Raw genomic sequence first — 26,926 nt, 5'->3', positions numbered from 1 at the left:
TCACAGCAAGGACAGTGCAGAATTGTAATGTGGTTACATCTGTGCCGAGGCGTCCGTTCCCTCGAAGCAGCAAAAACTGCCAGATGTCCATCAAGGCTGCCCATATATGGTCCTGCTTCCTGCTTGGAGTGTAGTCCTGTCATCAAACATTTCATAATCATTTGATTTGGTTATCAAGGTTTGCACAGAACAAATATATTTGTTTTTGCTGTATATCCAATGAGCCCACATGTACAGCCATGCATCCATCGACATTCACATGCATTTCAAATTAAAAGTCCCATAACAAAATGAATGTGGACAAAGAATTAGAAACACAGGTGTTGAGGAAAGGGGCATTTTCAGGAAGGACTCAGACGTCCTGAAATGCACCTGGAGCCGGGCACCACCACGCAGTGAAACTGTCACCGTTACAAAGCAGGCTCTAAGTGTGTGGTAAACAGATAAAGAGCCTTCGCATCAAAGGTTTCCAATGGGGAGACATTCTCAGCAACCTCTCGAAACCGCAAACAATAATACATTTCTAAAGCTTACAGGGCCGTGACGAATGGATTCTGCAGGGATCCAAGACTAAACAGAACACAAACAGAAAAACCACAAAAGTAGGTTACGGCCGGCGTGAAATACAGATGTCTGACACTTGACGTGAATGTAGAGATCAGTGTGCACTCACTGAAGAGCTGCCTTCAGGCATCATCATGCTGTGCTAGGGCCTTGGAAGCTAAAAGGGTAAACTTGCTAGCAACCATGTTGGAACTTCCGATGGTCACACAAGCGGACACAAACTTCAGAGCATCCTCTGCATGTGTGCCGATAGAGCTCACTGACCAGCAGCAGTTTCCATGGATACGGAAGAATAGCCCTGCAGTAGATCACCAGCCTTTTACCTCTCTCTTTGATCCCACTGTTATCAGAAAGGTCCACGGGCACCTGATCCACCTGATCCACCGGAGCCACGTTCCCTGTGCTGCACCACCTTGATATTCCAACGCGACAACCCCAATGCCGTCCTTGTGTGTCAGCACATTTGCCTTTCAGAGTGAGGTGAGCAGACTTACTTCCCCCTGCCTGTCTGAACATTAATGCCACGAGCCCAGATTCGCCCATAATGAAATGCACATGCTTTAAAGTAGCTCCCAGGGCTGTAATATGTTAAGTTTTGCATCCATAGACGTGTCATGTTACTTTTTGCGAGCCGTACCCTTTAAACGAGGAGGAGAACGAAGGACAACGAAAGAGGAAACGCTCACTTGGCATCGGCCGACGTTACAGCAAGTGACCAGGAGCTCATTAATCCATCCAGCACTGATCCTGGGTCGTTGCAAAGGTTTCTGTGAATATACTCCTGTCTTTATGTGCAGACGGCGTGAAATTACACAGATTCTGTTTTAATGTAAATAAAATTGCATTTGTTTCAGTATTTTTCACCTTAGGTCCCAATTATCACAGACAATGCACTGTTGTCAGGGAAAATATACGAAAACTAACATATAGTACTTTCTTCTTTACACCCTCAGACGCTCTCTCTCTCTCTCTCTCTCTCTCTCTCTCTCTCTCTCTCTCTCTCTCTCTCTCTCTCTCTCTCTCTTTCTCTCTCAAGCCAGTCCTGTTTTTCATCAATTACAAGGTGCCAGGCAGCCACCGCGAGGTATTTGTACTGAGTTTCGAACCTGTCACTCTGGGAGCCGACGTCCAATTAATGAGAATTCAACCGCAGGTTTTCTCCCCATACGAGATTATGGCGAGAGGCAGGAGCCATCACTCTTGTACCTTGGGTGTTCTTCCCTGAGAAAGACAGCCATTGTCACAACATGCCTGCCTTAAGCTGCTCTGCTCCACGGCGCGATAAGCAGCTGTTTGATCTGCTGCTTCAGTCCATAGCCAGTATGTTAATGCCGGCATTAAGGCTGATTTAGACAGGAAGCATTTTCATGCAATAATGAATATGGAGCGTATAAGACACTATACTACATGCACTGGCATCGACCAGTAAAAGCTTTTGCTTTATAAATGTTCTGATAGAAGCAAAGTACAAGCGCTTGCAGACCGAGTAATGAGATGTGTTTCTGATCCAAGGGACCTTCAGCTCTTCTGGAAATTTGGCTCGACTCTAAATGCAATTATTATCCAAGACCTGCTGTGCCATAAAGTATATTTCTAAATCTTGAAATCCATCGTAAAATCCAGCAGCACTTGTCTGAAAAGCAAGTAAGTAACGCTTGAATGGCTTTTTAAAATAGGGTCATGGATCCATATTGTCCACATAAATGTAAAAATGCTTCAATCATTCTCAGTCCAATAATATTGTACAGTCTGAGTGCAGTAAAGTGGAGTCTCCGCCTTCCTCTCATCACTCCCTCGGTTCAGGGTGTAGTCCAGATAGGCGGTGGGTGAGCTGTGAATGGAGGCCCGGTCCGTCCGCCCCCTCCGGGTCCGGGTCCAGGTCCAGCTCCGGCTCCGGCTCCGGCTCCGGCTCCGGCTCCGGCTCCGGCTCCGGCTCCGGCTCCGGCTCCGGCCCCGCTGCCATCCGCCTGCAGCTCGGCCCGTCTCAGGTGCGAGGCCTTCGGAGTCATTCCTGCACGCAGGCGTCCGTCTACATCATTTACAGTATGTGTAATGGAGCAGCACATTTAAATTGGACGGCGTTCAGGCGTCGGGCTTGTTTGGGAATTACCATCTTTGCCTCAGGTTGATGAAATGTCAAAAGCTGTACTTATTAATTTTGCATGTGCTCCGTGGAACCTCCACTGCTTAAATCTTTTAAGCTCAATAACAAACATTTCTTTGTTGGAGTCTTTGTCTCTAGTTCAACTCCGGGCTTCGGGCTGTGTTATTGTCCTCCTGTGTGCGCTTCACGTGGAGCCGACAGTGCAGATGTGATGAGCTGTGACACACGTGGGCAGCCCTGTCTCCCTGTGTCGGGACATGTCTGAACGCTCCACCGGGACCTTGTTTGGGTCCGTTTCAGTGAGCCTGTCAATGTGTAGAAACAGGTTTGGGCCGAAACCTGAGAAAGCAGCAGCCGGAGGAGGAGCGTGGACTTCATTATCTTCACCATTATCTTATTTGCTTCTCACCCTGTGCGATCTGAAGCTCAAGCTAAAATGCCTGTGACCCCCTACGTGGATCAGGAAGCTCGCCTCCTGAACGGTAAACGGGTAAAGCCGTGTTAAAGCCCCAGACGGAGTGGGAGGAGATGAAAGCAGATCCCGAATGTGTCAGCGCGTGCTCCCCGGAACGCGATCCCTCATCTTGTTTCGCTTCCACCCACCCCTATAAAGAGCACACGAGGGCTGATTCAAATCAGAACGCCCGTCACCTGCCAGCATCTCAAAGCCAGAGCCTCTTCCCCCGGCTCTGCCTCGTCCCCTGCTCCGCGTGCTGCTCCCTCCCTCGCTGCATTTTTCCCATGCTGAGGCGCCCGTGGACCCTCTGGCTCCGCTGCCTGCGCCACTGACTCGCAGCACTTGGTCAACTCTCCGTGGTGGAGTGGGACGGAGGCAGAAGGAGCAGGGGGAGCGGTTGATGGGACGCGGTCTGAAAGCAGCCGGCTCCTCAGCGTCGGGTCCCTCAGCTGGAGAAGATCCCGCAGGCCATGGCGAGGCGGCACCTCTGCCTGGCGGCGCCCCTGGCGCTGCTGGGGCTCCTGGCGGCGCTGGCAGACCTCGGCGGCGGCTCGGCGGGCGAGGACGACGACCACTTGGTGCAGGATCTGCAGAGGAGGGGGCGCTACAGCCTGGTGCAGACGCTGGAGGAGCGCGTGGCCTCGACGCCTGACGGAGGCGCTCAGCGCGGCAGGAAGGCGCCCAGGGGGAAAGCGGAGAGCAGCCGACAGATGGGGAAAACAACAGCTGACGCAAAATCAGGTAAACGCACAGTCACGGCAGCACATCTTGAGCAGATTCATATCTTATTTTTGACCTCGAAGCTTCACTAACACCAGAAATGAGATCAGAACCAGGCGTTCTGCACAGCGGCATGATGAAGAACCTCACACGCGGCAGAGGTCACAGCTGCAGGACCCACAACACGTGTTCGACCCTCGTTTCCCGGCGCTGCGCGCGATCGGGTCCGGCCTCTGTGTGGGATTGGATCCGTGGGCATGTTTAAAGCGCTGCCAGGCGATTGGAGGACAGTGGCGGACGTTAGCACGTACGCTAACGCGGAGCAGCTGCGTCCGCGGTGACTTCACGTTTCAGGCATCCGGCCCCACGTGTCTTAGCAGGACGGCTGTACCTGCTGCAGGTGGAGCTGGCTGCCGCTATCACTTATCATACAGTATGCATCCATAATTTACAATGCATGAGCGAAGCTTCAGTCACTAAAAGGAACCTAAGAGTTAAAGATTTTCATGGTCTGCGTCCTGGGACCGTCTTAAATCCCTCCATATGTGTAGGACAGAGTCCAGCTGAAGCTGAGTGAACGTTGCTGTTCCTCTCTGTGCGCCGGCAGCTAGAAATCAGCTTTGGTTATTGTTTTTGATATTTAATAAAAAATAATATCTCCATCCCTTCCGTCCTCAGTGAAAACACCCGTCAAAAAGGCAGAGAAGAACAAGAAGACCCCGAACAGCGTCTCAGAAGGAGACGGCCCCTACAAGTCAGCACACGAGGGTGAGCCGAACACAGACTCTCATTTATGGGAGCTGAGAGACAAACTTTCTGTGAGATGTCAAATATTCTGAGGAGGGGGACGCATTCAGGGAGCACATGCTCTCAGAGGTGCACTGGGCTTCCGTGGATCGCAGTGTGTTTGTTAAACTGGAGGCAGGACGCCCCAGTAGCCGTCCCGTCATGTCGGGTGACAGATTCAATTTGCTTGACTGAAAACGCACATCGGGGCAAAACACGTGCTTTGACCTCAGTCGCTCCACAGCTCCGAACATGCTGATGAACACAGACAGCATCAGACGCACTGGGACGCTTTGTTAATTATACTGGGAGGTTGAATGTAGTCAAGGTGGCCAGGATGGGGGGGGTTCTGTCTATGTTGATGCTGCTGTGAGGAGCCCAATGAGACTGACAGATAGGCTGTCATTCTTAATTTGCCGCGAGGAAGCGGAGCAGAAAGTTGGAAAGACGCGCACGTAGGAAAATGGGAGTCGTGTCTGGCACAGAGCAGCCCACGCAGCTGAGATCTGGGCGAATCCATGCTCTCACGGTCCAGACGGACTCAACACCAGTGTGTTTCAGCGTCTCCTGGAAGCAGCTCGTTTGTTGAGAGTCACGCTTTCTGTACAGTTAGCGAAACTATGGAGAATTCATTAGGTCGGGATCTGGATTGCGCAACATTATTCTCATCAGACTGTTAAAACAAGATGTTTCCACACAGACATCACTGTGTGACACGTGGACAAAACGATAAAATAGCGCAAAGTCTGTGAAGGGGCTGTTGCTGTGCAGCTGTGGGATGATGATGATAATGATGAGGATGATGGACGATTGTGCTGTGACGTAGTGACTATGCAGCCACAATAAGAAGCGCAGTGTTCCTCAGGCAGCTGTGACCTGGACCCAACAAAAAGCGCTGCCGCTCATCTGCACACCCAGATCATTTGCACGTTCCGTACGTTGCTGTTGCTAATTTAAATCTCTATGTGACGCTAAACGGCTTCACTTCGTTAGCGACACCTGTGCGGTCTAATCCAACACAGCAGCTCAGCCACCGACTGTCCATCACAGTCCAGTTCCAATGGAAGGTGATGAGGTCATATCTTCACTGCTGGTTCTGACTCGATCCCATTCCACTTTTTCTCAGACTTTAATTAATATCTAATTAAAATGAGTGACTTCAAAGAGTCTTGGGAAACGCAGGTCTTTTTAGTGCCACAGGGGGCGCTGTTGTGCAGACATTACTCAGCCTTGCTTTGATTAAACACCACAGTATATAAATCATGTCTAGATCGTTGCTTTTCTTGTCTTGCATCGAATTAACATCCAAAACCCCAACGCTCTTTTTTATTTCTGGAGTCAGTTTAAAGATTTGCTGTAGAAAAACACGTTAAAAGGAACACAAGGCTCCCTTCAACACTGTGAAACCAGAACGTATGACACACACAGCGTGACAGGGTTTTGATCCCTGTGCAGCAACACGGCAACCGTCGTCGATAGCAACGGACGTACTCCACTCTGACTGTGGTTCTGCTGCACATTAGAGCCACATGCTGGATTCCCTTCAATGCAGATGGTGGTAATGATCCAGTGCCGTGTTTTGTCCGTCCTCCTGACCTTGACCCTTTGAGTTGCTCTGAGGCCCACGTTGCCCCTAATATGCTATGATTCAAAGAGCCTGTGGGCTTACAGTATATATGCGTCTGATTATTTGGTTTGAGACACATTCTTTAATATCATAAGAATATTTATCATCCTCCAGAACTTAAAATATTGACATCACCCTGATTTAAAAAATGTGTTAATAGATGATATTGGTGTTTTGACTATGCTGTATGTCCCAAGTTGAAGAGCATTGTTACGTTTCTGCATGACTTATCATGGAGCTGTAGATGAGCCTGCAGCTGAGCGTCAAGGTCGCATGCTGCCGCCTGCGCCGCGGCTCCCAGGCATCGCACACGGCGCCGGGCTTCACAGCTGTGACAGTGGGCTCGCCGGCCGGCCGGCGGAGGGACGATTCCACCCATTTAACCGCCCCAGCGTCAATTTACAAGAGAGGGAGAGTGGAAACAAGTCCGAGGCTCATGTGTGAAAATATAACCCAAATAGTGCGGCGGCGGCGTCAGAGGGATGTCTTCTGGGTAATTTCAAACTGGGCCTCAAAACACAGAAGTCCCACTTATAGCTTCAGACGTGGAAGTGGGGAGACAGGAGGAGTCAGGGTGTTTTAAACAAAGGCATTGTGGAGATGAAATATGGGCGAGTGTGTTCAGAGCTTGACCCTCACTGGGGATTATTCCTGCTTGTTTTACAGTCCTCGTCCCAGTTCTTTTTATTGATACACTGCAATAAATGCTGCAGAATCAAACCAGACTTCTGGACCAGAGCTGAGCATATGTAGGATACGCTGAAGAAATAAAGGCTCCGGCCACTGGATTTATAAATCAAAGTGTTTCAAAGGTTGCTGTGCTGCCAAATAAACTGTGAACTGTGCAAATTAATCATGCATTAAGTGTGAAATGAATGCATTATAAAGTTAAATTAACTTTACTGTATAGATTAGACATCAAAGACTCACATGTTTTTGTTGATTGTACAAGTTGTGGGAACGTGTGATATCAAACACCTCCACTTGAACTGGACTTTATTTGTTCATTCTCTAACTGTTTGCAGATCGGTACGTGTTATTTCCATTCGCCTTTCAGTTTGGAGCAGCTGCAGTTTGATCCCGATGCAGTAACAAACTCGCTGCCTGGTTTGCTTCGTCCTCCTCAGCCAACAGTACCAGAGTCCACAGTTATTAACAAATGCGCGCCTTCGTGGCTGACGCTCGCGGAGCGACGCAACGCGCGCCGCATTACGCTGCCGTCACAGCCTAATTTGTCGTTCTCCTCACCCAGACTGCCCTCCCATGGGACTGGAGACGCTGAAGATCGATGACTTCCAGCTCCACGCCTCCACCACCAAGCGCTACGGCCTCGGCGCGCACAGAGGTCGCCTCAACATCCAGGTGCGACCAGAACGCGACGCGGCGGCGGGAGGGAGGCGTTGAGGCTCGCATTGTTCCCTGGGCAAATCCCACCGCTCCCCGGGACGCTCTCAAAAGCAGCAACACAAGGGCCGAGATAGAGATCTTTTAATTTGGGGATCAGTTTAGGCGCTCGTTAAGGCCGCGTGGAAGTAACTGGCTTTTCCCTGCGCTCACGGAGGCTGACATTCGCATTGTGTTCCAGCTCGCAGGATATTTTAATGCTCCAAAGCTCACAGAGAAAGTAATAGCGCTGTCACCAACCCAGGGGCACCTCCCCAAGCCTAATAAAAGGATTGACGTCTGGGAGAAGAACTATTTCCTGTTAGTGCAAGACGCCGTTTGAGGGCATCAGCCTGCACACAGGCTGCAACCAGGCTCCTCCACTGCAGGCTGCGCCGTTAATTACACATGCATGCGTGTGCACGTACTGAGGCTGTGTTCATGTAGGGGACCGTTATTGGGGGAAACGCGGGAAGCAGATGAAGCGTGACAACACGCATCAAGTGAGGTGAAAATTACAGGTCGCAGGGTCTGCGTTTGTGGACTTCCTCCAGAAACTAATCGCTTGCTCCGAGGCCAAATCGCTCTCCACCTTTCGCCTCTTTTGAGAGGTTCTACAGCAGCTGAGAGACGAGCAGGACACAAAACAGACCCCACTTGGATGCCGTGTGTGTAAAATGTACTATTCATTTGGAAATTTACTCCACAAAACCTCCTTCTGCTTCATGGACGTGTCAGATTCTTGGACTGGGAGCAGTTCAATGCACCGTACGTATGTGGGAACCACTGGATGAGGAAGACGGACGACGCAGAGCTCAGCTTTGTGCACCGAGGAGCATTTTAATGCGTCGTTAATTCTTTAACATTTTCAGCTGTCGAACCGAGCGAGCGCTGAGAAAAACCTGTTCTCGTGTTACTCGAGTGGAACTGGTGCAGGATATTTAGGAATGCTGGAATCCGGAGAGGGGCTCCCATCTCTGTCTCACAGATGTGTCCTCCAGTCACTCCTGTATCACCACCAGCTCCGCTTTGCCCTTATTCCATTCCTTTATCTTGGAGTAATTTACTACTGGTGACAGAGGAGCTGTTAAAGCACAGACGACGGTGTGATGGCGGGTGTTTGTGTTCCGCAGGCCGGCCTTTATGAGGACGACCTCTACGACGGGGCCTGGTGCGCCGGCAGGGACGACCCGCTGCAGTGGTTCGAGGTGGACGCCAGGAGGCTGACGAAGTTCACGGGGGTCATCACACAAGGCAGGAGCTCCCTCTGGTCGTGAGTAGGACCCACGTGCACGTTAACTTGAATGGACAGGACCTGGCAACCCGGCCGTGCCCCATCTGTCACCTGATTTCAGCTGGGATTCGGTCCCGGGACGGAAAATAGATTAGTTTCCAGCAGTAAAAATTGTAAACTCTCCAAAGAATTGTGGGAGAGTGATTGGCTCCACGTTGATCCACCTGATGAACCAGCTGATGGAGATGTTATTATCATCGCCGCCCAAACAACCTCCGCTTGCCGTAAATCTAGATTCACGTGGCGCGAGTTTGAAAATGGCTCAGGAAATGAAAACTGGGAGCGCGTTGGCAGCGGCGCGTACAAATGTTCCATGGAGCTGAACGACTCGCGGAGTCTGGAAAGTTCGTCTTTGCAAATATAAACAAAGCAAGTCTTTCAATCTGGCCCACGTGGAGGCGAGCCGTCGCTGGTGTTTACCCTTTCCACAGGTCCTGATCCCTTCACTGAGGGATTAAGGATTTATGAGTTTGATTGATTGTGGCGCGGTCTGATTCTTTCATCTCCCCAAAAAGGTCACTACATTATAAAAATAACACTAGTGGAAAGACTTTAAGCTTCATCAGACTGAGTTGAAGGGCAAAGAAGAGGGAATGTATTTCAAACAGTGGGTTTTAAGCCTAATTAAAATGTTGAATGAGTCACCGAGCTTCATAACAACTAGGTAGAATGTGAATCGCTGCACTGTTAGCTTTCGTAGCGTCGCCGCCCACTGCCTGAACGCAGACGTGGTCCCAAACAGCACCACGTGACACGTTTGACTCCACGAGCCGCTCAGAACTTCACTGAGCTCATGCAGGATTCATGCGCGTGCGTTGCCGAGACTGGCGGCTGTTGTTGTGAAAGGAAGTTTACCTTGAATTATTCAGCTCGCACAATTTCACTAAAGACTGGACGCGACGCGACGCGGCTTCAGCGGAAGCTCGGCCGAATTTTAATGACCTCAGAGAAAGTGAAGGCATCGCGATGAGTTTGCTCATAAGATGAAGAATTTATTTTTAATCACATTCAGACTAACAAAGCAATAAACAGAGATTAGCTGCGGTGTTTGTGTCATAGTCTCTTCTCCACCAACAATATTTGACACCTTCGTAGCCTTGGTCCCTAATTACAAAAGGGTGGCACAGGCTTTGGGAAACGCAGCATCGTTATAAAGAGCACGGGGAGATGTTTGAGGCCGGCGCCGAGCTCTGACGCCTGCGACAGGATCTCTCCACAATTAGCGCGGCAGCTCCTTAGCTTCGTAGCGGCCTGTGGTTCCAGCTCAGGCACTTTAATTAGCAGATCTGGGAATTCTGGACCAGCTCCGCGCTGATGGCTCCGTCCAGGAGCATGGGAGACCCTGCAAACCTACATACTGTACCATGTCCTGGAGGAGTCCTGTCCCACATAATGGGCTATTAGGTCATCAGGGACCTGCTGTATCACACAGAAATAAGAAAGTCATGTCATTTAGATGGTGATCGCTTCCCGTTTATCTCCATTCATCGTGAGCATCTTTCGGCGGAGCCTTTGACTTTGTCATTACGTAACGTTACAAACATTTGCATTTGCGGTTACGGCCTTTACGCGCATCTGAGCTAAGAGCTGAACTGGCTCCCACACAGACACCAGCGCTGGCACCACCGCTTCAATCTGAGAGTGAAACTGCAGGTCCAGAGGTTTGAAACATCTGGACCAGACTCAGACTCTGAGACGAATGAAGTCACCTCCAACCAGACGTGGGTCTGATTAGATGGAAGGTTCCTGGAATTCAGCACCAAACTCACATCAGTTGTGTATTGAGATCATCCTCTCAGCGCCGTCTCCTCCCGCTCCCGCAGGAGCGACTGGGTGACCTCGTACAGGGTGATGGTGAGCAACGACAGCCACACCTGGGTGACGCTGAAGAACGGCTCAGAAGACCTGGTGAGATAATCACAAGTCACGCCTTTTAAGCTCAAGTATTGCTATCACTGTTATTTATGCGAACGCCCGTTTTATGTGTCTCGCTTTTAAAATGATGAATTCCCGCTATCACAGCGCAGGACGACTCCCATCTCTGCCCATTTCCAAAGTTAATGAGCTGAAGGGGAAGCGCCAACAGCGACGGCGCTCCAGCAGATGGGAAACTCAATCCCAACGCCTGGCTCGTCGTCAGAGCCGCTCTTGTTTTCCACCTCGTGCCGTGATGAGGTGGAAAGAAGGCAACGCGAGGCACCTGACTGATCCCTGATGCGTTTGCTGAAACAATATGAAACGGGACCGTCGGATTAAAAAGATGATGCGGATCTAATTAGCGTCCGTTGATATTTTGGAGGGAATTCATTTCCGCGCGGCCCCTGCTGTGGTTTATGCGGCGGCTAATGAAATCTCGGCACCCCCCCGAGACGACCCCCCTGCGTCCCACTCAGCCAGCCTCCGTGTCGAATGCCAAACTGCACTGTTTGCCTTCGAAAATGCCAAAAGGTGCAGCAGGACTCTGTTCGTGGGTGTTAAACTTTACAGGCAACTCCCAGCGGCGTCCGCGTTAATCACATTCTGCAGGTGTTTGCAGGTTCGTCTGGACCGAGCCGCGGAAAGAGCCTTGACTGATGCTGTTGCTGGTCTGAAAGGCTTTTTCTAATTACCTCACTCATTTAAAGCTGTTGCTCAAAGAGCTTTACACCAAAAGACATCAAATTGCTGAAAAACAGCCCAGGCTGCCTTTAAGGCATCACTCATCCCCAAACTCAATGTGTTGCTTCCGTTAGGTCTTCAGCGCCAACCGAGAGAAGGAGATCCCGGTCCGGAACCTCTTCCCCGCTCCGGTGGTTGCCAGATACATTCGGGTGAACCCTCGCTCCTGGTTCAGCGGCGGCAGCGTGTGCATGAGGGTGGAGATCCTTGGCTGTCCAATGCCAGGTGACGGGTTTGTATGGGTTCAGAGGTGGGAGCACAAACACCGGGCCGAGCTCATCACGGCTCCAGTTAGGTTCCATCAGGGAACAAGAGCTGTGACCTCATGGTTCCTACAAATCCACCTGTGGTGACAGTGTAGTGTGTGTTCTAATGCTTTGAGGCCCGTTTGGACGTTTTGGGCTGCAGTGAATCCTCAGATGAGCCACAGCGGCCGGGTGCTTGTTCTGGGAGGACAGGTACAGTAGCTAGTGAGTTATTAATAGGTACCGGTTCAGTGCCCGGAGCACAGCGAGCCGGAATGAATTCACTTCCTTTGTGTTGGGAGCGGCGGCAGGAGCCTCACAGGAGGGAACAATAGAGAGTAGAAATGGGTTTCTATCAGGTGACATACAGTAAGTGGAGATAAAAGCGCAGGTGCTCAGCGTTTAAAGTCTCAACAAACGAATCAAACTAGTCATTTCTTCCCGTTGCTATGCTTTTAAATACAACACGCTCTCATCTCATTTGAAGCCTAAATGGCAGTAATGTGTGTTTTCTGTTTCTGCTTAGATCCAAATAACTACTATCACAGACGCAATGAAGTCATCACGACGGACGACCTGGACTTCCGGCACCACAGCTATAAGGAGATGAGACAGGTGAGCGGCCCGACCCGCGTCCCCCCTGCTGTGAAGCACCTCCTGCTGCCGAATGAAGCCAGTCGCCGCAGCCGCATGAAAATTCACCCGCGCCATTACTTATTCATGCAGTTGTCAGCGGCGGCAGCCGTGTGCGGAGACGGGGGACGGCCGTGTTCGTCACCGCGCCGCTTATCTGCCACCAATGGGACTCTTTTTCCCCGAACGCTCGACTGCAGGCGTGGAACTTTTTCCCAATCGATGCCTGGTTGTAGTTAGTTGCAGAGCGGCAGCCTGTTCTTCTCTGGATCACAAAAGCAAAGGAAGCTTCTCAGAGTTGATGGGTCTTTGTGCCTGAGGCCTGGTCTCATCACCTGCAGCGGCCTCAACTCACACCTGAGTTTAAAGGTGAAATAAACCCACCTCACGTTTTTACCGAACCTTTAATTCCTCCCCTCGTGAGCGGCCGCCGACGCGCTGCGTCGTCCCCGATTAGAAAAGCCGACATTCAACCCAGACTTAATTAAGACTCCTTCACTCCTGGCTGGTTAATGACTCTTGCAGCAGCTGGAGGAGCGGGTAAACATTGATTTCCGACATCAGTGCAGTTGCTTCGCTCAACAGCTTGTTAGTCTCCTTCCTGCTGCTTTTGTGTCTCCACTCGCGTGCGGTAAACGATATCTGCAGCTATTTTAGTCGCCTCCGCGCGCCTGTCTTCATAATTACCTCAACTTCCAGCTTCGCTAATTCGCCAATATCGCCCCGTGTTGAAGTGGAGCTGAAGTGGGACTCACTCATTTGCCGTCCACAGCTGATGAAGGTGGTGAATGAAATGTGCCCCAACGTCACCCGCATCTATAACATAGGGAAGAGCCACGGCGGCCTCAAGCTTTACGCCATCGAGATCTCCGACAACCCGGGGGAGCACGAGCTCGGTGAGTTGACGTGGCGCGCCGCTTCCCTGTGCGACGGCTCGCGTTCACTGATGCAGCTCTCCCTGTGCCCCGCGTGGAGCAGGAGAGCCTGAGTTCCGCTACACGGCCGGCTCCCACGGCAACGAGGTGCTGGGACGGGAGCTGCTCCTGCTGCTCATGCAGTTCCTGTGCTTGGAGTATTTGTCCGGCAACCAGCGCGTTCGTCACCTGGTGGAGGAGACCAGGATCCACCTCCTGCCGTCCGTCAACCCCGACGGCTACGAGAAGGCCTTCGAAGCGGTGGGTGCCGCGAGGGAGGTCACGCTGTGAAGGCCAGCGTGATGCTCTCTCTCTCTCTCTCTCTCTCTCTCTCTCTCTCCCCCCAGGGCTCAGAGCTCAGCGTCTGGTCGCTCGGCCGCTGGAACAACGCCGGGATAGACATCCACCACAACTTCCCCGACCTCGACTCCATCCTGTGGGAGGCCGAGGGCAGGAGGTGGGGCCCTCGCAGGACGCTCAACCACCACGTGCCCATTCCGGACTGGTACCAGTTCAAGAACGCTTCGGTGAGCCTCCGTCAGCCTCCGTCAGCCTCCATCAGCTTCCTTTGTTTACCCGTGATAGTTTACAGTATGGACAGTCAGTGGAAAGTGACCCAATAATAGGCTGAGTCCCCGGGGGGTCCGACTAATCCCTCGTGAAGCATCTGCCTCTTGAAAAGGGTACAGCAGACGCGTGGGCGTAGCAGCGTGGCCTATTTTGGGAGGAGCGGATACGTTTGGTATTTGTGACAAAGAGGCTGCGAGCTGAAATGCACCCGGGCCGGCGAGCTATTAAAAGCTGTTTGTGACATCACTGAGAGAGAGTGAGTCACACGGCGCCCCCAGAATAGCTGCTGCCGCCGCGGGTGCCCGTCGTCACGGCTGCCTTTCATTACAACTCCGCCGCAGGTTGCCGTGGAGACGCGGGCTCTCATCGCGTGGATGGAGAAGGTCCCCTTCGTGCTGGGGGGGAACCTCCAGGGCGGCGAGCTGGTGGTGACCTTCCCGTACGACAAGACGCGCTCGGCGGGCGTGAGCCGCCAGCAGAGCCCCACCCCCGACGACCACGTCTTCCGCTGGCTGGCCTTCGCCTACGCCTCCACCCACCGGCTGATGACGGACGCCGGCCGGCGCGCCTGCCACACGGACGACTTCGCCAAGGAGGACGGCACGGTCAACGGCGCGTGGTGGCACACGGCGGCAGGCAGTTAGTGTTCGCTCGCCGATGCTGGCGCTGCTTTGAGCCTTTGAGCGGCAGCTTTGTTTGCACATTCAGCACTGAACCTCTGTGTGGTTTTGTCTGGAGGCGTCGTGTAAGATTTCGACAGAATGCTCCGTCCGCTCGTAGTTGCCGGCTCAGATTGTGTCCAATAAGCGGAGACTTGCGTTGACGCCGGCCCACAGATATGTGTCTCTTTGCTGGCAGGCATGAATGATTTCAGCTATTTGCACACCAACGGCTTTGAACTGTCCATGTATGTGGGCTGTGACAAATTCCCTCATGAGAGCGAGCTGCCGGAGGAGTGGGAGAACAATCGCGAGTCCCTGCTCGTCTTCATGGAGCAGGTACGAAACACACGCTTTGTATTATTTTTATTGGCACCATGTTTGCTCCGGCTGAAGCAAAACCTAAAGGATGCTTGAAAAGCCGTGGCCCACGAAGGTCAGGCTCTCAGACCTGGTTCATTTAACAGAGACAAAAGCTTTTCCATGTGTTGTTGGTCTGTGATGCAGAGAGGATCGGCCTCACGCTGGTCCGCGGCTATTATTAAATATTGATGCGGGAAGACAGGAAACATTACAGCATGTTAAACTATGGAGCATCAATTATACACGGCATACTGGACCACTCACATCCTGCTGTGTGTGCGGTGCAGGTGCATCGTGGGATCAAAGGCGTGGTCAGAGACCTCCAGGGCCGTGGCATCGCCAACGCCATCGTCTCCGTGGAGGGAATCGCTCACGACGTCCGCACGGGTAACACACGATCGCACGTTCTCCGTGCGTGAAGGCGCGAACTGCTTCAGAGCTGCAGCTTGGACTCAGTGCCTGACTTTGACTATTGTTGTGCGTCCTGGAGCCAAAATAGCTTCTTAGGTGAAATTGGACGTGCAAAGCTGCAGCCACTGCTTCTCTTAGAAACCCTGCTATTGTCATGAGAGGCTTCAGGCCAAACATTTTGATCACTTCAGCTGCTTTGAATTTGCTTTGGAAACATACAAACCCTCACAAACAGGAACCAGGTTGTGCTTTCATCGCAGACAGATACTGGAAACACGCTCGGCCAAACGGAGGATTCATTAGCTCATTAGCATTTTACATTGAGGCACTTAAGGAAGTAACTCGATTACCTCCTGCCACTGGAATGTGAGTAATGTGCGGCAGGTTGGAGGGAGACGGTCCAGTTTCCAGGTCGCACGAGGCCAGCGTTGGAAGAGAAAGTCTAAGAGATGTGGATTCATCCGACCCGTTCCAATTAGTCTTCTGCGACGCCTTCGCTCTGAGCTCGGCTTTCTGGGGCCAGATTTGCATTTTGCCTGTTGTCCTTCAACTCACATGCAGTGTTTATGCAGATTAAACATATTTAACATCTTAACAGATGACAAATGTGTTGTTTTTGTGCTTCCAGCTGCGGACGGCGACTACTGGCGCCTGCTGAACCCAGGCGAGTACAGGGTGACGGCGCGGGCCGACGGCTACGGCCTCGGCAGCAGGAAGTGCGAGGTGGGCTACGAGATGGGCGCCTCCCGCTGCGACTTCACCATCGGCCGCACCAACCTGTCGCGCATCAGGGAGATCATGGAGAAGTTCAACAAGCAGCCCATCAAGGTGCCCGTCCGGCAGCTGCAGGCCCGGCGCTCCACAGCCCGACGCCCAGCGGCATAATGGGAGTGTGTGAGAGCCAGAGGAGGGACTGGGAGAGGGACTGGGAGAGCGACTGGGAGAGGGACTGGGAGAGGGACTGGGACAGCGACTGGGAGAGGGACTGGGAGAAAGACTGGGAGAGGGACTGGGAGAAAGACTGGGAGAGCAACTAGGAGAAAGACTGGGAGAGGGACTGGGACAGCGACTGGGAAAGGGACTGGGACAGTGACTGGGAGAGGGACTGGGAGAGGGACTGGGACAGCGACTGGGAGAGGGACTGGGAGAAAGACTGGGAGAGCAACTAGGAGAAAGACTGGGAGAGCAACTAGGAGAAAGACTGGGAGAGGGACTGGGACAGCGACTAGGAGAGGGACTGGGACAGCGACTGGGAGAGGGACTGGGTCAGCGACTGGGAGAGGGACTGGGAGAGGGACTGGGACAGCGACTGGGAGAGGGACTGGGAGAGGGACTGGGAGAGGGACTGGGACAGCGACTGGGAGAGGGACTGGGAGAAAGACTGGGAGAGCAACTAGGAGAAAGACTGGAGAGCAACTAGGAGAAAGACTGGGAGAGGCACTGGGAGAGCGACTGGGCGAAAGACTGGGAGAGGGACTGGGAACGTCCAGCGAGTTCGGGCCACGGCTGGAGTCCTCCAAAGTACTGGCAGCGGGAATAATGTGTGACAATGTGGATCAATTTGTGTGTTTTTATTCGGTCCCCAGACATAAGATGATGTTTATGACCCCTCTTCTTCAAAAGCAGAATCAAATCACTCCAGAGCCACGTTTTGCTCTTTGATCTGAGAGAAAACTGATGAAAACAGATTGAGACGATGAATCTGTGCCTCCTGTCAGACACTCGCTCATGACTGTCATGTATATACTCATTAACTTATGTAACACACTTATGTAAACCACTACAACAGCTTGTACCATGTCAGTACTAAAAGGACCCAGTAACGTGTCACTGACTAGTTCCTTATTAACTTTAGTGAGTCATTAACTAAAGGAACTGAACTTTCTGCTCAGCGTTGGTTCTTTGAGCCAAACTCTGAACATTCATGTATGACGTTTGTCAATGAGAGTGAGATGCACATCATGTACAGCTTCTTGTCTTGCTTTGCAGCCATAAAGGGACTTTTGTGCTAATTACTGAGCAGCTGTTTCCTGTTTTGCAGTTTACTTGCGTGCATCTGTTTTTTTTTTAATCAAGAGTCGATCTGAATAGATTCACGTTCCTTGTTTATCTGTTTTTTCCTCATCGTCACGTAGATTTTGACTTTCCCGGGTAAAGGTCGGCTCCCGGTCTCCGTTTTGTCCCATGTGATGAACCGTCCCTCGGGTCACTGACCGCAGCGTGTTCCCCGCAGCGTCGCCATAGTCGCCGTGGTTCCATTCGAAGCATCCCCTCCGTTCGCTCCTGCAGGAGGATCGCGCCGTGCGAGTGCTGCTTTGGAAAGGCTCTAATTATCAGAGCTGTGCTGGGGCTTTTACAGATCACTGGCTTCATCTGACAACACAACCGGCTTCCTACTCTCTGGCCAACATGCAATTAGAGGAAGACCTCAACCTCTTATCTCCTCCTCCTAGAGTTATTGAACGGAGGCTCACACACCTGTCATCTCAGGGCACTGGGGAGTAGAAGACGTGTCAGAGCGTGTTAATAATTTATGCTTTAATATGCTTTCTGCTGTGGTATACCATATTCAGTGGCTTGAATAAAGCAAATAGCATGGGCTGTAATAAAGGGGCCACCCTGGTTTAAGTCCATGAAATAAACATGGCAGATCCAAAGATCAGAATATTTGCTGATGCTCATGGTCACTGGGAGTCCAGTCCTGTCTTCCTCCTCTGTGTGGATCTGGGTTGACTGGGATGAGGATGTGTGTGGCCCCCTGCTGTGATGCTGTCCAGACGCGTGGGCCGACACAAGCTGCTCCAGCCTTTGATGTGCCCCGGCCTGGATGTCACAGGGGCGAGTGGGCGAAGGGAAACCACCTAACCTGTGTCCTCCACCGCTGAGGCGCTGGTTCGGGTCTGATGGGCGTCAAAGACACGGACTACAACATTACAGGCTATAAAATACACATAATGCTGTCTGTGTGTGGCAACAGTGGAGATTTAGGAGTTTTGTCCCAAATAAAAAGGCAGCGAGGAGAAAAGCAACTTTCTTCTTTTTGCACTTGAGGAGTCCAATTATCACCTTGAGTTTGGGTCTGTTCCCGCCTGGAGCGGGTCAATGGAGGTCGGCCGCGATTAAGCCGCGTTACAGCCAGTGCCACCCACCTAAAGGTAATCAATGGCTCCTGCAGGGAGAATCAGTGCACAGACTCTCGGCCATTTACGGCTGATGCCGCTTGGCTCGGCGCTGATGTTGATTCATTACCGTGGGCACTGTGGTGTGAACTTAAGGATCGGCTCCCTCCGGCTCGGCCTGATTGCAGGTGGGAGCCGATACAAAAGCTGAAAGCCCTTCCTCTCTCTCCTGAAGTTTCGTCTTCCTGCTCCTCTTTTCCAAAGATCACACGGGGTTATTATGGGAAGCTAACGAGACAGCACGCACTGTACAGCACTGACTAAACCAGTGCACATCTGCAACGCTAAAACAGAGGAAATCCACAACTCACAATCATCCTATTGTTTAATCAACACAATTATACAATCGACTAAATCAGAAGGAACAATGGATGGCAACATCTCTGCTGTGGGGTCTGACTCCACTTCATTACCACACAACCTTGAGCCTCCCTGAACAGCCTCGCTGTAAGTCATCGCTTTGAAAAGGCTCAGCTTTTCCCATCTGCCGAAACACTGAGGCAGCATTTTGACATTTATTTGCTCGAGAGGCTGTTTTGGGCAGAGAACAAGCTGTTTACGTAAGATGGAAAGGAAGAGACGCTCGTGGACGTTGAACTGGATTAGAGTGGACATAGTTTTAGTCCGAGAGTAGGGAAACGTCAGAACAGCACAACATCATGTAGGTAAAGTCTACAGTTTAATCAGAATAATCAAAACCTGGAACAGTCGTCGGGATGTTTTTCCGAACCAAGTGTTCTCACAAACAGGAGCAACAGTCGTCATCAGCATCATCATCAGCATCATCATCAACATCATCATCATCAGGTCATCGCCATCGTTAGCAGCAGCAGCATCGAGCGCAGGTTTACACAACAACTCACTTCAGGCAGTCAAGTCAACAAAATGAGGTATATTACACTCAAGTCACTGTCAACCATCAACAACAGTTACTTCATTTGCATTTGAAGCAGCACATTTTGTAACACTCAAAATATTACTGTGTACGAATATCAAAAAGACACAAAAATACTTTTCACATGGTCATTTATCTAAATTCAAAGTCAACATATATATAATTTAATGATTGTTGTTTTTTTAATATATATTTAACAATAATAATCATCATCTATGAGAAAAATAACTACTCTACATCAGTGCAAAACATCACCAAGACTCAGCCATGGGAAGCGGAACACGGACTCTAAGCTGCTGTCAGTGAATGCGGAGCAGTGAGGCGGCGGCCAGGAGGTCGACGGACGGCGTCCTCGTCCCCAACGCGAGGATACGGCTTCGCGCGTGCGTCTGCTGCACTGTGTGTGGGACGGTGTGTCCAAACCAACATTCAGCTCAACGTCGGGGCTTTTCAGGAAGCACGAGTGATTGCAAATCACTTTTATCCGCTTTGTGCGAAAACGGGCGCGATGGAGCAAAAGGACTCCCTTGCTCAAGGGCTCGAACCTTAGAAATGAATGGATTCATTTAAATGACACTGAGTCACTGCATGGACCATTTTCATCGCATTGTGGCCGCTAACGCTGCAAATGACTGCTGTCATTTGCATCCAACAAAGGACCCACATGAAAATACAACGTCAAAAACTAATTAGACTCAAAACTACAATAGATACTACTCTATGTTTACTGTGGTCTGAACTAAGGCACAAACACTAAATGCACTATTATCGTTCCTCTTCCTATGTGATGCTATAACAGCTGCCTGTCTGCTACAGGGAAGGTAAAAAGGCATAAAAGGCTTTAGGTCTTGTGGCTGAAACTACAAGAAGCTACAAAATCTGTATCTTTGTCAGCAAAAGACATTGTGTTGTCTATTGGTTTCCAAGTGTCTTCAGTGCTGTTGCACTGGACTAACGTGTCCTAAATGCGAAGCTGCTCTGGGATCAGACCAACCCGTCTGCTGGGCGCTTTACTTGTCCCAAAGGTTTGAACACGATTTAAGCATTTAGCGTTTCGCCTTTCGGTCTTTTAAAGGCTGCGGGTTAGAGATCCGGGAATAAAGGTCACGCTTCAGAAGCGCTGCCGCGGCTTCGCTCGTCTAGTAATTACCTGTAAATGCGGGTTTACCCAGGTTTGCAGAGTCAACACAGCCTGTTGCTTTTCTGCTGTTTGAAAACCGTCATGAAACTCACACACATGATTTTGCTGATGCATCATTACATCAAGCCTCAGTAGCAGCTAAAGAAAATCTACCCTAGTTTCCTATTTTAACTAAACGTTTACATTCATAGTGTTACTATAAAACCTAATTTAGACATGAGACAGTTTGTTCCTGCAGGTTCACCACTGACTCTCTGTGAGAGGACAAACCTTTATAAAGATTCGTACACATTTAAGCAATGTATAAAAACATGAAGTGTAACACTTTGTTTGTCTTTGAGTGAATTGTATCAAACCTGAAGTAACCTGAGCCGGACTTTGCTGCTGCACTGTGTGTTTCTACCTGCTGTGTCTCCTTCCAGGTCTTTGCTACATACAGTACAACGTGAACATATCAGCTCAAACACATGTGCAGCCACTCCGTGGTCCTGCAGGAAGGGAACATGAGTGCGTACAAACTGGAGTGAACTCCCCCGGACATGAGGCTACCCCACCGGACGCGAGGCTACTCCACTAGATGTGAGGCTACCCCACCGAACATGAGGCTAGTCCACTAGATGTGAGGCTACCCCACCGAACATGAGGCTACTCCACTAGATGTGAGGCTACCCCACCGGACGCGAGGCTACCCCACCGGCTGTGAGGCTACCCCACCGGACGCGAGGCTACCCCACCGGCTGTGAGGCTACCCCACCGGACGCGAGGCTACCCCACTAGATGTGAGGCTACCCCACCGGCTGTGAGGCTACTCCACTAGATGTGAGGCTACCCCACCGGCTGTGAGGCTACTCCACTAGATGTGAGGCTACCCCATCGGCTGTGAGGCTACTCCACTAGATGTGAGGCTACCCCACCGAACATGAGGCTACTCCACTAGATGTGAGGCTACGCCACCGAACATGAGGCTACCCACTGAACGCGAGGCTACCTCACCGAACATGAGGCTACCCACTGAACGTGAGGCTACTCCACCGGATGCGAGGCTACCCCACTGAACGTGAGGCTACCCCACCGGCTGTGAGGCTACCCCACCGGACGCGAGGCTACCCCACCGGATGCGAGGCTACCCCACCGGACGCGAGGCTACTCCACCGGATGCGAGGCTACCCCACTGAACGTGAGGCTACCCCACCGGACGCGAGGCTACCCCACCGGACGCGAGGCTACCCCATTGAAGCGCTACCCAAATGGAGGTGAGGCTTCCCCACCCAAATGTGAAGCTACCCCAGCTGAGGGACGAGGCTATGTTTTGGTTACTGTTCTTGGCTGAGCTCGTCTGTTTCTCCAGGTGGATGTGAAATCTGCCTTCATTGTCCTCAATGCGAGTTCACGGCACTGGTGTCGCCCTCTGTTTTGTTGTTGTTGTTGTGTTTTGGCTTGTCATACTAAATTCGAGCAGACGTGGGCACAGTCTTTATCAGCGGTGATACTGCCTCGGGCTTCTCTGGTGCCGGGCCTACCTTCAGCCCGCCGCCCGTCACTCCACCGTCTGGATGCTGTTGCCCTGGACGTCGTGGCGGCGGCCGGACGCGTTCAAGGAGCGACGCTTCAGCAGCCGGTTGATGATGTCGGCGCACGTCTTCTTGTACTGGTGTCGGAGGAGGGAGTACACGAAGGGGTCGCAGGCCGCCTTGCTGTAGGCTAAGCACTTGGAGGCGACTCCCCAGTGACGGTTGATGGGCACCGCTGGAAATAACTCCACAATCCTGCGGGCGAGCACAAAGAGGGGGCAGTGAGAGAGAGAGTGGTGGAAACGCAGGGAAAAGACATCATCCCCCGAGCTTATTGGGCACAAACAGAAACACATCTGCAAGAAACTGCTCCCATAATATATATAGTTTTAGTCTGCAGCAGAGTGTGTCTCTACTGATGTGAAATCATGTAAAGGACCAGTCACCGTAGCTTTAATCCTGTCTTAAATCATTTGCAGTCACCGGCCGGATAAAATGTGTAGCTCCGTCAAGCGAAACTGCACAAGGAGTTCCCCCGTCTTCCTCCCTGGAGTGGATTTACAGTGCGAGGCTGCTTTTCATCTCGTTTGTCATTTGCAGCCTGCGGCGTTTCATGTCCGAGGAGGCGAGAGCAGAGGAGCGAAGCGAGCTGGTTCACGGTGACTGATGCGTCGCACTGAAGACGCAGGTCGTTAATTTAATTATGTAAATATAGAAAATATGATGTTCATTACAGATTAACTCACACTTGCTAATGAGCTCCTCAGTCGTGCTGGTCGACTGTCATATCAAAGATGCTCGTCTCAGTCGTGGAGCAAAAAAAATCAGTGCTTTCACACTAATTTTTGTGAAAACGCTCAGCAGCGTTGATCCTCCACACTTGCACTCTGCATGATTACGCCGGCGACGGCGGCGCCCTGTCAGCATATTAACGGAGCCGCGGCCGCCGGAGCGAGCGGGAGGTGAAGCGGGGGGGCTTTTACTGTGAGCACGACGGTCCTGACAGCGAGCGAGCAGCAGCGGCAGAGCTTTTAGTGTGATGTTCACGCTGTAATTAGTAGGCTGCCATTTGCAGAGCGAGAGCCTGCGGCCGTTTATTAGCAACAGTTTACGGATAAAATCACAAACCGTCAGAGCAAATAGATGAAAAACACAATGTTGAAGCTACGGGATCTTAATGCTGTATGTGAGATGCTGTTTCATTTCATGAAGTCCATGCTCTCCGAGTGAGAGTTTCCTCTCCCTTACACTCAATACTAGCAGTGCTCGGTTGAATTTTCTGCTTCTCAAGGAGTCAACACACTAATGTCACAAAGGGTTCCGCCTCTTTTGACACTGATTAAAGCAGGAGGATGCGGAAGCAGGAGTGCACCCAGCGAACCTGAGGAGAAAACTGCACAGGCAGCAGCAACAGCAGACGAGAGGGGGATATTACTTATCACAAGGTCAGCCAATCTCATCTTCCAACTCCAGCATGAGGAGAGAAACAGAGGCAATGGGGGGTGGGGGGGTGGGGGGGTCCACCAGCCTCCTCCTCCCTGTCGCCAACACTCACCGCGTGATGACATAAGGGGCGAAGCAGAGCATGAAGGTGCCGATGAAGGTGCTGATCTTCCTCGTGGCCCTCTGTCGCCGCCTCCTCTGCTCCTCCAGGCAACGCTCGCGAACACTGAGTGGAAAACACCGCAAATGTATTTGTAGCAACGTCACAAAACACGGCAAGGGATGGAATTAGAAGAACCTGCAGAAGCTGAGCGGAGGTGTGGGAGTAGTGTTGTGTGTGAACTTGAATGCACCATGAATGTGTTGTCATGATGACATAGTCTTAAGTAGTATTTTTACACACACACACACACACACACACACACACACACACACACACACACACACACACACACACACACACACACACTGCTTAACTATAGCAGGAGTGCAGAGCAATCACTCAGGGCGACATTTAAATAGAATCCGGGTTTTGCATCCGCTCGTATTGATGCCTATTCAAATGTCACTACCAGGAATCATTGATGAACAGTTGTGTCCTGACCATCAATAGCAAGCACCTTTATGAATCAATAGAAAAAGGGAAGATGGCAGCAATTATTCTAAAAGCTCCAGTGACGGGAGTACAATGAACTCTATCTTTCTGCTTAAATCTCAACAATCTCAATATTTGCGTATTATAGGTTTATTTATTTGGATCAGTCATTTTAAGGGCGCTCACCTGGGGTGTATGTCCACCAGCAGAACCAGAGTTTGCATTGTTATCACGTCGATCCTTTTGCAGTGAAACCTCGCCACTTTGAGCACTTTGAGGTACGTGACACATAAGACTATGAACGACAGCAGGAACGTGAAGGAGTGGAAGAAGACGGTGAACACCACAAACTGGGTCCGACCGCTCGCCCTGGACTGGTTGGACAGGGTGCAGGACGCGTAGAGCCGGTGGTATCCCACCCACGAGAGGCACGCGGCCACCGTGGAGAAGGACACGGAGTGCGCCCACGTGTAGCCGAGCACGAGCGCCGCGTCCTTGTGGCGCATTTTGGAGTGGTACCTCAGCGGGAACACCACCGCGATCCACCTGTCGATGCTCAGCGCGGCCATGCTCAGCATGGAGTTGGTGGACAGGAAGGTCTCCAGGAAGCCCAGGATCTGGCACAAGCCGTCCCCGCCCGGCGGCGCCGCGCCGACGAGTCCCACCAGCGTCAGCGGCATGTTGGACACAGTCAGCAACAGGTTGCAGAAGGTGAGGTTGAGGTTGAACAGGCCCGGCACCTGCCTGCGGATCTCCGGGTTGTACAGGAAGCAGATCAGCACCAGGACGTTGGACAGCAGCGACACTGTGATGATCACGACCACCAACACGGAGAGGATCACCTCCACAGAGTCCATCCTGGGCGCCCCGAAACTCACTTATTCCCACTTTTTGCGCGCATATCCAGTCGTGCTCTGCGCCTTTTCTCGCGAAATATCACGCATCACCCGCAACCGCGTCCACGCATCCTCGATAGTCCACCGGTGGAGACCCCCGCGTCCACGGGACCCAGAAAGGACGAGCAGGAGGACTCCAGCATGATGAGAAGTGCCGTTGAGAACGCGAAGGAGCCGATCTCTCCGCTGTAGGAGCCGCAGGACTCAAGCCCACGAGCGTCTCGGTCCCGCGACGCGCTCTCGAGGCATCACCCTCCGCGCGCGCAGCGGCGTGTGGGCAACTTGATCTCTCTCCCCCGTCTCCTCTCAGAAGCAGAGCGAGAGAGAGAGAGCGAGAGAGCGAGAGAGGGGGGAGAGAGAGCACTGATAATAAAGTGAGGATCCTCACTAGAAAATTAATTATCGTACGCTTTGACATGATCGGAACTTATTTGCCGGAAAAAATAAACAGATTAAGAGTAAATGACCCATTTGTTCATTTTTCCAGGAACATGCAGCCTAATGTGAGGACGTTCATTATTATAATCATTATTGTTATTATTATGATTACATTTTTATGTAGATAGGAATACGCTAATCGTTATTTTGGATGATATAAAACCATCGTTTTGAAACGGGCTGTGGTTACATTTGATCCATCCCTCCATTCCAGCTGCGTGTCTTCCTCCTTTCGCTTCGCTCACATATCTTTGCTAATTAACTGCTTCATCGGACTGATAAGCAGCGGCAGCAGCAGCATCCTTCTCTCCCTGCAGCCGGATGACGCCCCCGCACCCCGCTGCCCCGCCGGACGCGCTCGCGGAGACTTCTCCGTGCGAGGCGCGCGCCGTGGCGCGTGAGCTCGCGGAAGGGGCTGAGGTGGTGGTTGTGGCTGCGGCGAAGAGAGGAGAGGAGGGGGGTCGGAGTGAAGCGTGTGGGTGGACGGAGTTATTGTTGCTGCAACATCCACGCGCTATTGAGCTGTGGAGACAGAGAGGGTTCTCTCCATTCTCTCCAGGGAAACAAAAGGTGAGAAGGAACGGGTTTGTGCCTCCAAAAGTGAGGCTCATTAAGGCACCGTCCTGATAGTGGAGCTGTATGTGGGTTAATGCATGGGGGGGGGGGCATCCTGCAGCTTCTCCTGCCACTTATCAGCAATGAGCCACCGGTTGATCTCAGCTTTTTTGGGGGCCGTGCATTCATTTTTTTTTTCATAATTAAACGCCAGCTCCACAGATAATAAAGAGTGAAATACAGGCATGAGCGAATGAAGGAACTGTAAGAGCCCAGCGTGGATTCTTCCTACACCTCCAGGCTGCCGGTAACATCAGCTTGAAGAGCGGGGGACGAGGGACGTTCCCCACGTTCCCCACGTTCCCCACGTTCCCCGCGTTCCCTGCGTTCGCGCCCACCGTGCAGGTCGACGCTTCGAGGACAACGCCTCCTGTCAGAGGACCTGACGAGTGCTGGACGTGACTGTGGGAGGCGGCGGGACTTCCCTCAGACTGGCTGCCGTTCAGTCTGCAGCTTCAGCCTCGCCTGCTCAGTAGATACTGGACACTTACTGTACGTCTTGGACCTGACACGCGGTATTGAGCGAGAAACAAGCTACCGCAGGCCTAAAGCGCCCTGAGTACAGCAGCTGGAAAGCTGGATGTTTCTGTGAAGTTAGCTTTGTATTTTTATGTCCCTGTAAAGTTGCTGAGTGGAGTTTGTGTTAAAGGAAAGCGCCACCTTTTTGGGAAATGCCCCTATTTGCATTGGGGCTGAGGCCGAGATGAAAAGGCGCGTGCCCTTCCTGTGTCTGTTTGCTAAATATAAGGCGGCGGCTAACTGGGTTTAGCGCAAACACTGGCAGCAGGAAAAGCAGCAGCCCCTCAAACACTGATGGCGGCACTG

At 51.7% G+C, this 26,926-nt stretch overlaps 2 protein-coding genes across 2 annotated transcripts; one reads left to right on the top strand and one right to left on the bottom strand.

Annotated features, from left to right (window-relative positions):
- Positions 1-3,293: 3,293 nt before the first annotated feature.
- cpxm2 (carboxypeptidase X (M14 family), member 2) lies at positions 3,294-17,408 on the top strand. The gene is made up of 14 exons (XM_029133721.3): positions 3,294-3,866; positions 4,524-4,613; positions 7,511-7,620; positions 8,775-8,914; positions 10,759-10,843; positions 11,668-11,818; positions 12,365-12,453; positions 13,244-13,367; positions 13,450-13,646; positions 13,733-13,912; positions 14,297-14,594; positions 14,814-14,953; positions 15,265-15,364; positions 16,017-17,408. Exons 1-14 carry the CDS (start codon positions 3,596-3,598, stop codon positions 16,271-16,273), a joined length of 2,232 nt encoding a protein of 743 aa, XP_028989554.1. The 5' UTR covers positions 3,294-3,595; the 3' UTR covers positions 16,274-17,408.
- A 1,466-nt stretch (positions 17,409-18,874) lies between these two features.
- LOC114845572 (G-protein coupled receptor 26-like) lies at positions 18,875-25,329 on the bottom strand. Its single transcript, XM_029133723.3, has 3 exons — positions 24,339-25,329; positions 23,670-23,783; positions 18,875-22,369 (listed from the first exon to the last, which is right to left on the bottom strand). The coding sequence occupies exons 1-3, from the start codon at positions 25,007-25,009 to the stop codon at positions 22,141-22,143; spliced, it is 1,014 nt and encodes a 337-aa protein (XP_028989556.1). The 5' UTR covers positions 25,010-25,329; the 3' UTR covers positions 18,875-22,140.
- Positions 25,330-26,926: the final 1,597 nt, after the last annotated feature.

This window comes from Betta splendens, chromosome 19 (genome assembly GCF_900634795.4).
Source record: "Betta splendens chromosome 19, fBetSpl5.4, whole genome shotgun sequence".
In the NCBI taxonomy this organism is placed as follows: domain Eukaryota; kingdom Metazoa; phylum Chordata; class Actinopteri; order Anabantiformes; family Osphronemidae; genus Betta; species Betta splendens.
The sequence above is the reverse complement of the archived record's forward strand: the minus strand, read 5'-3'. Positions and strand labels throughout refer to the sequence as shown.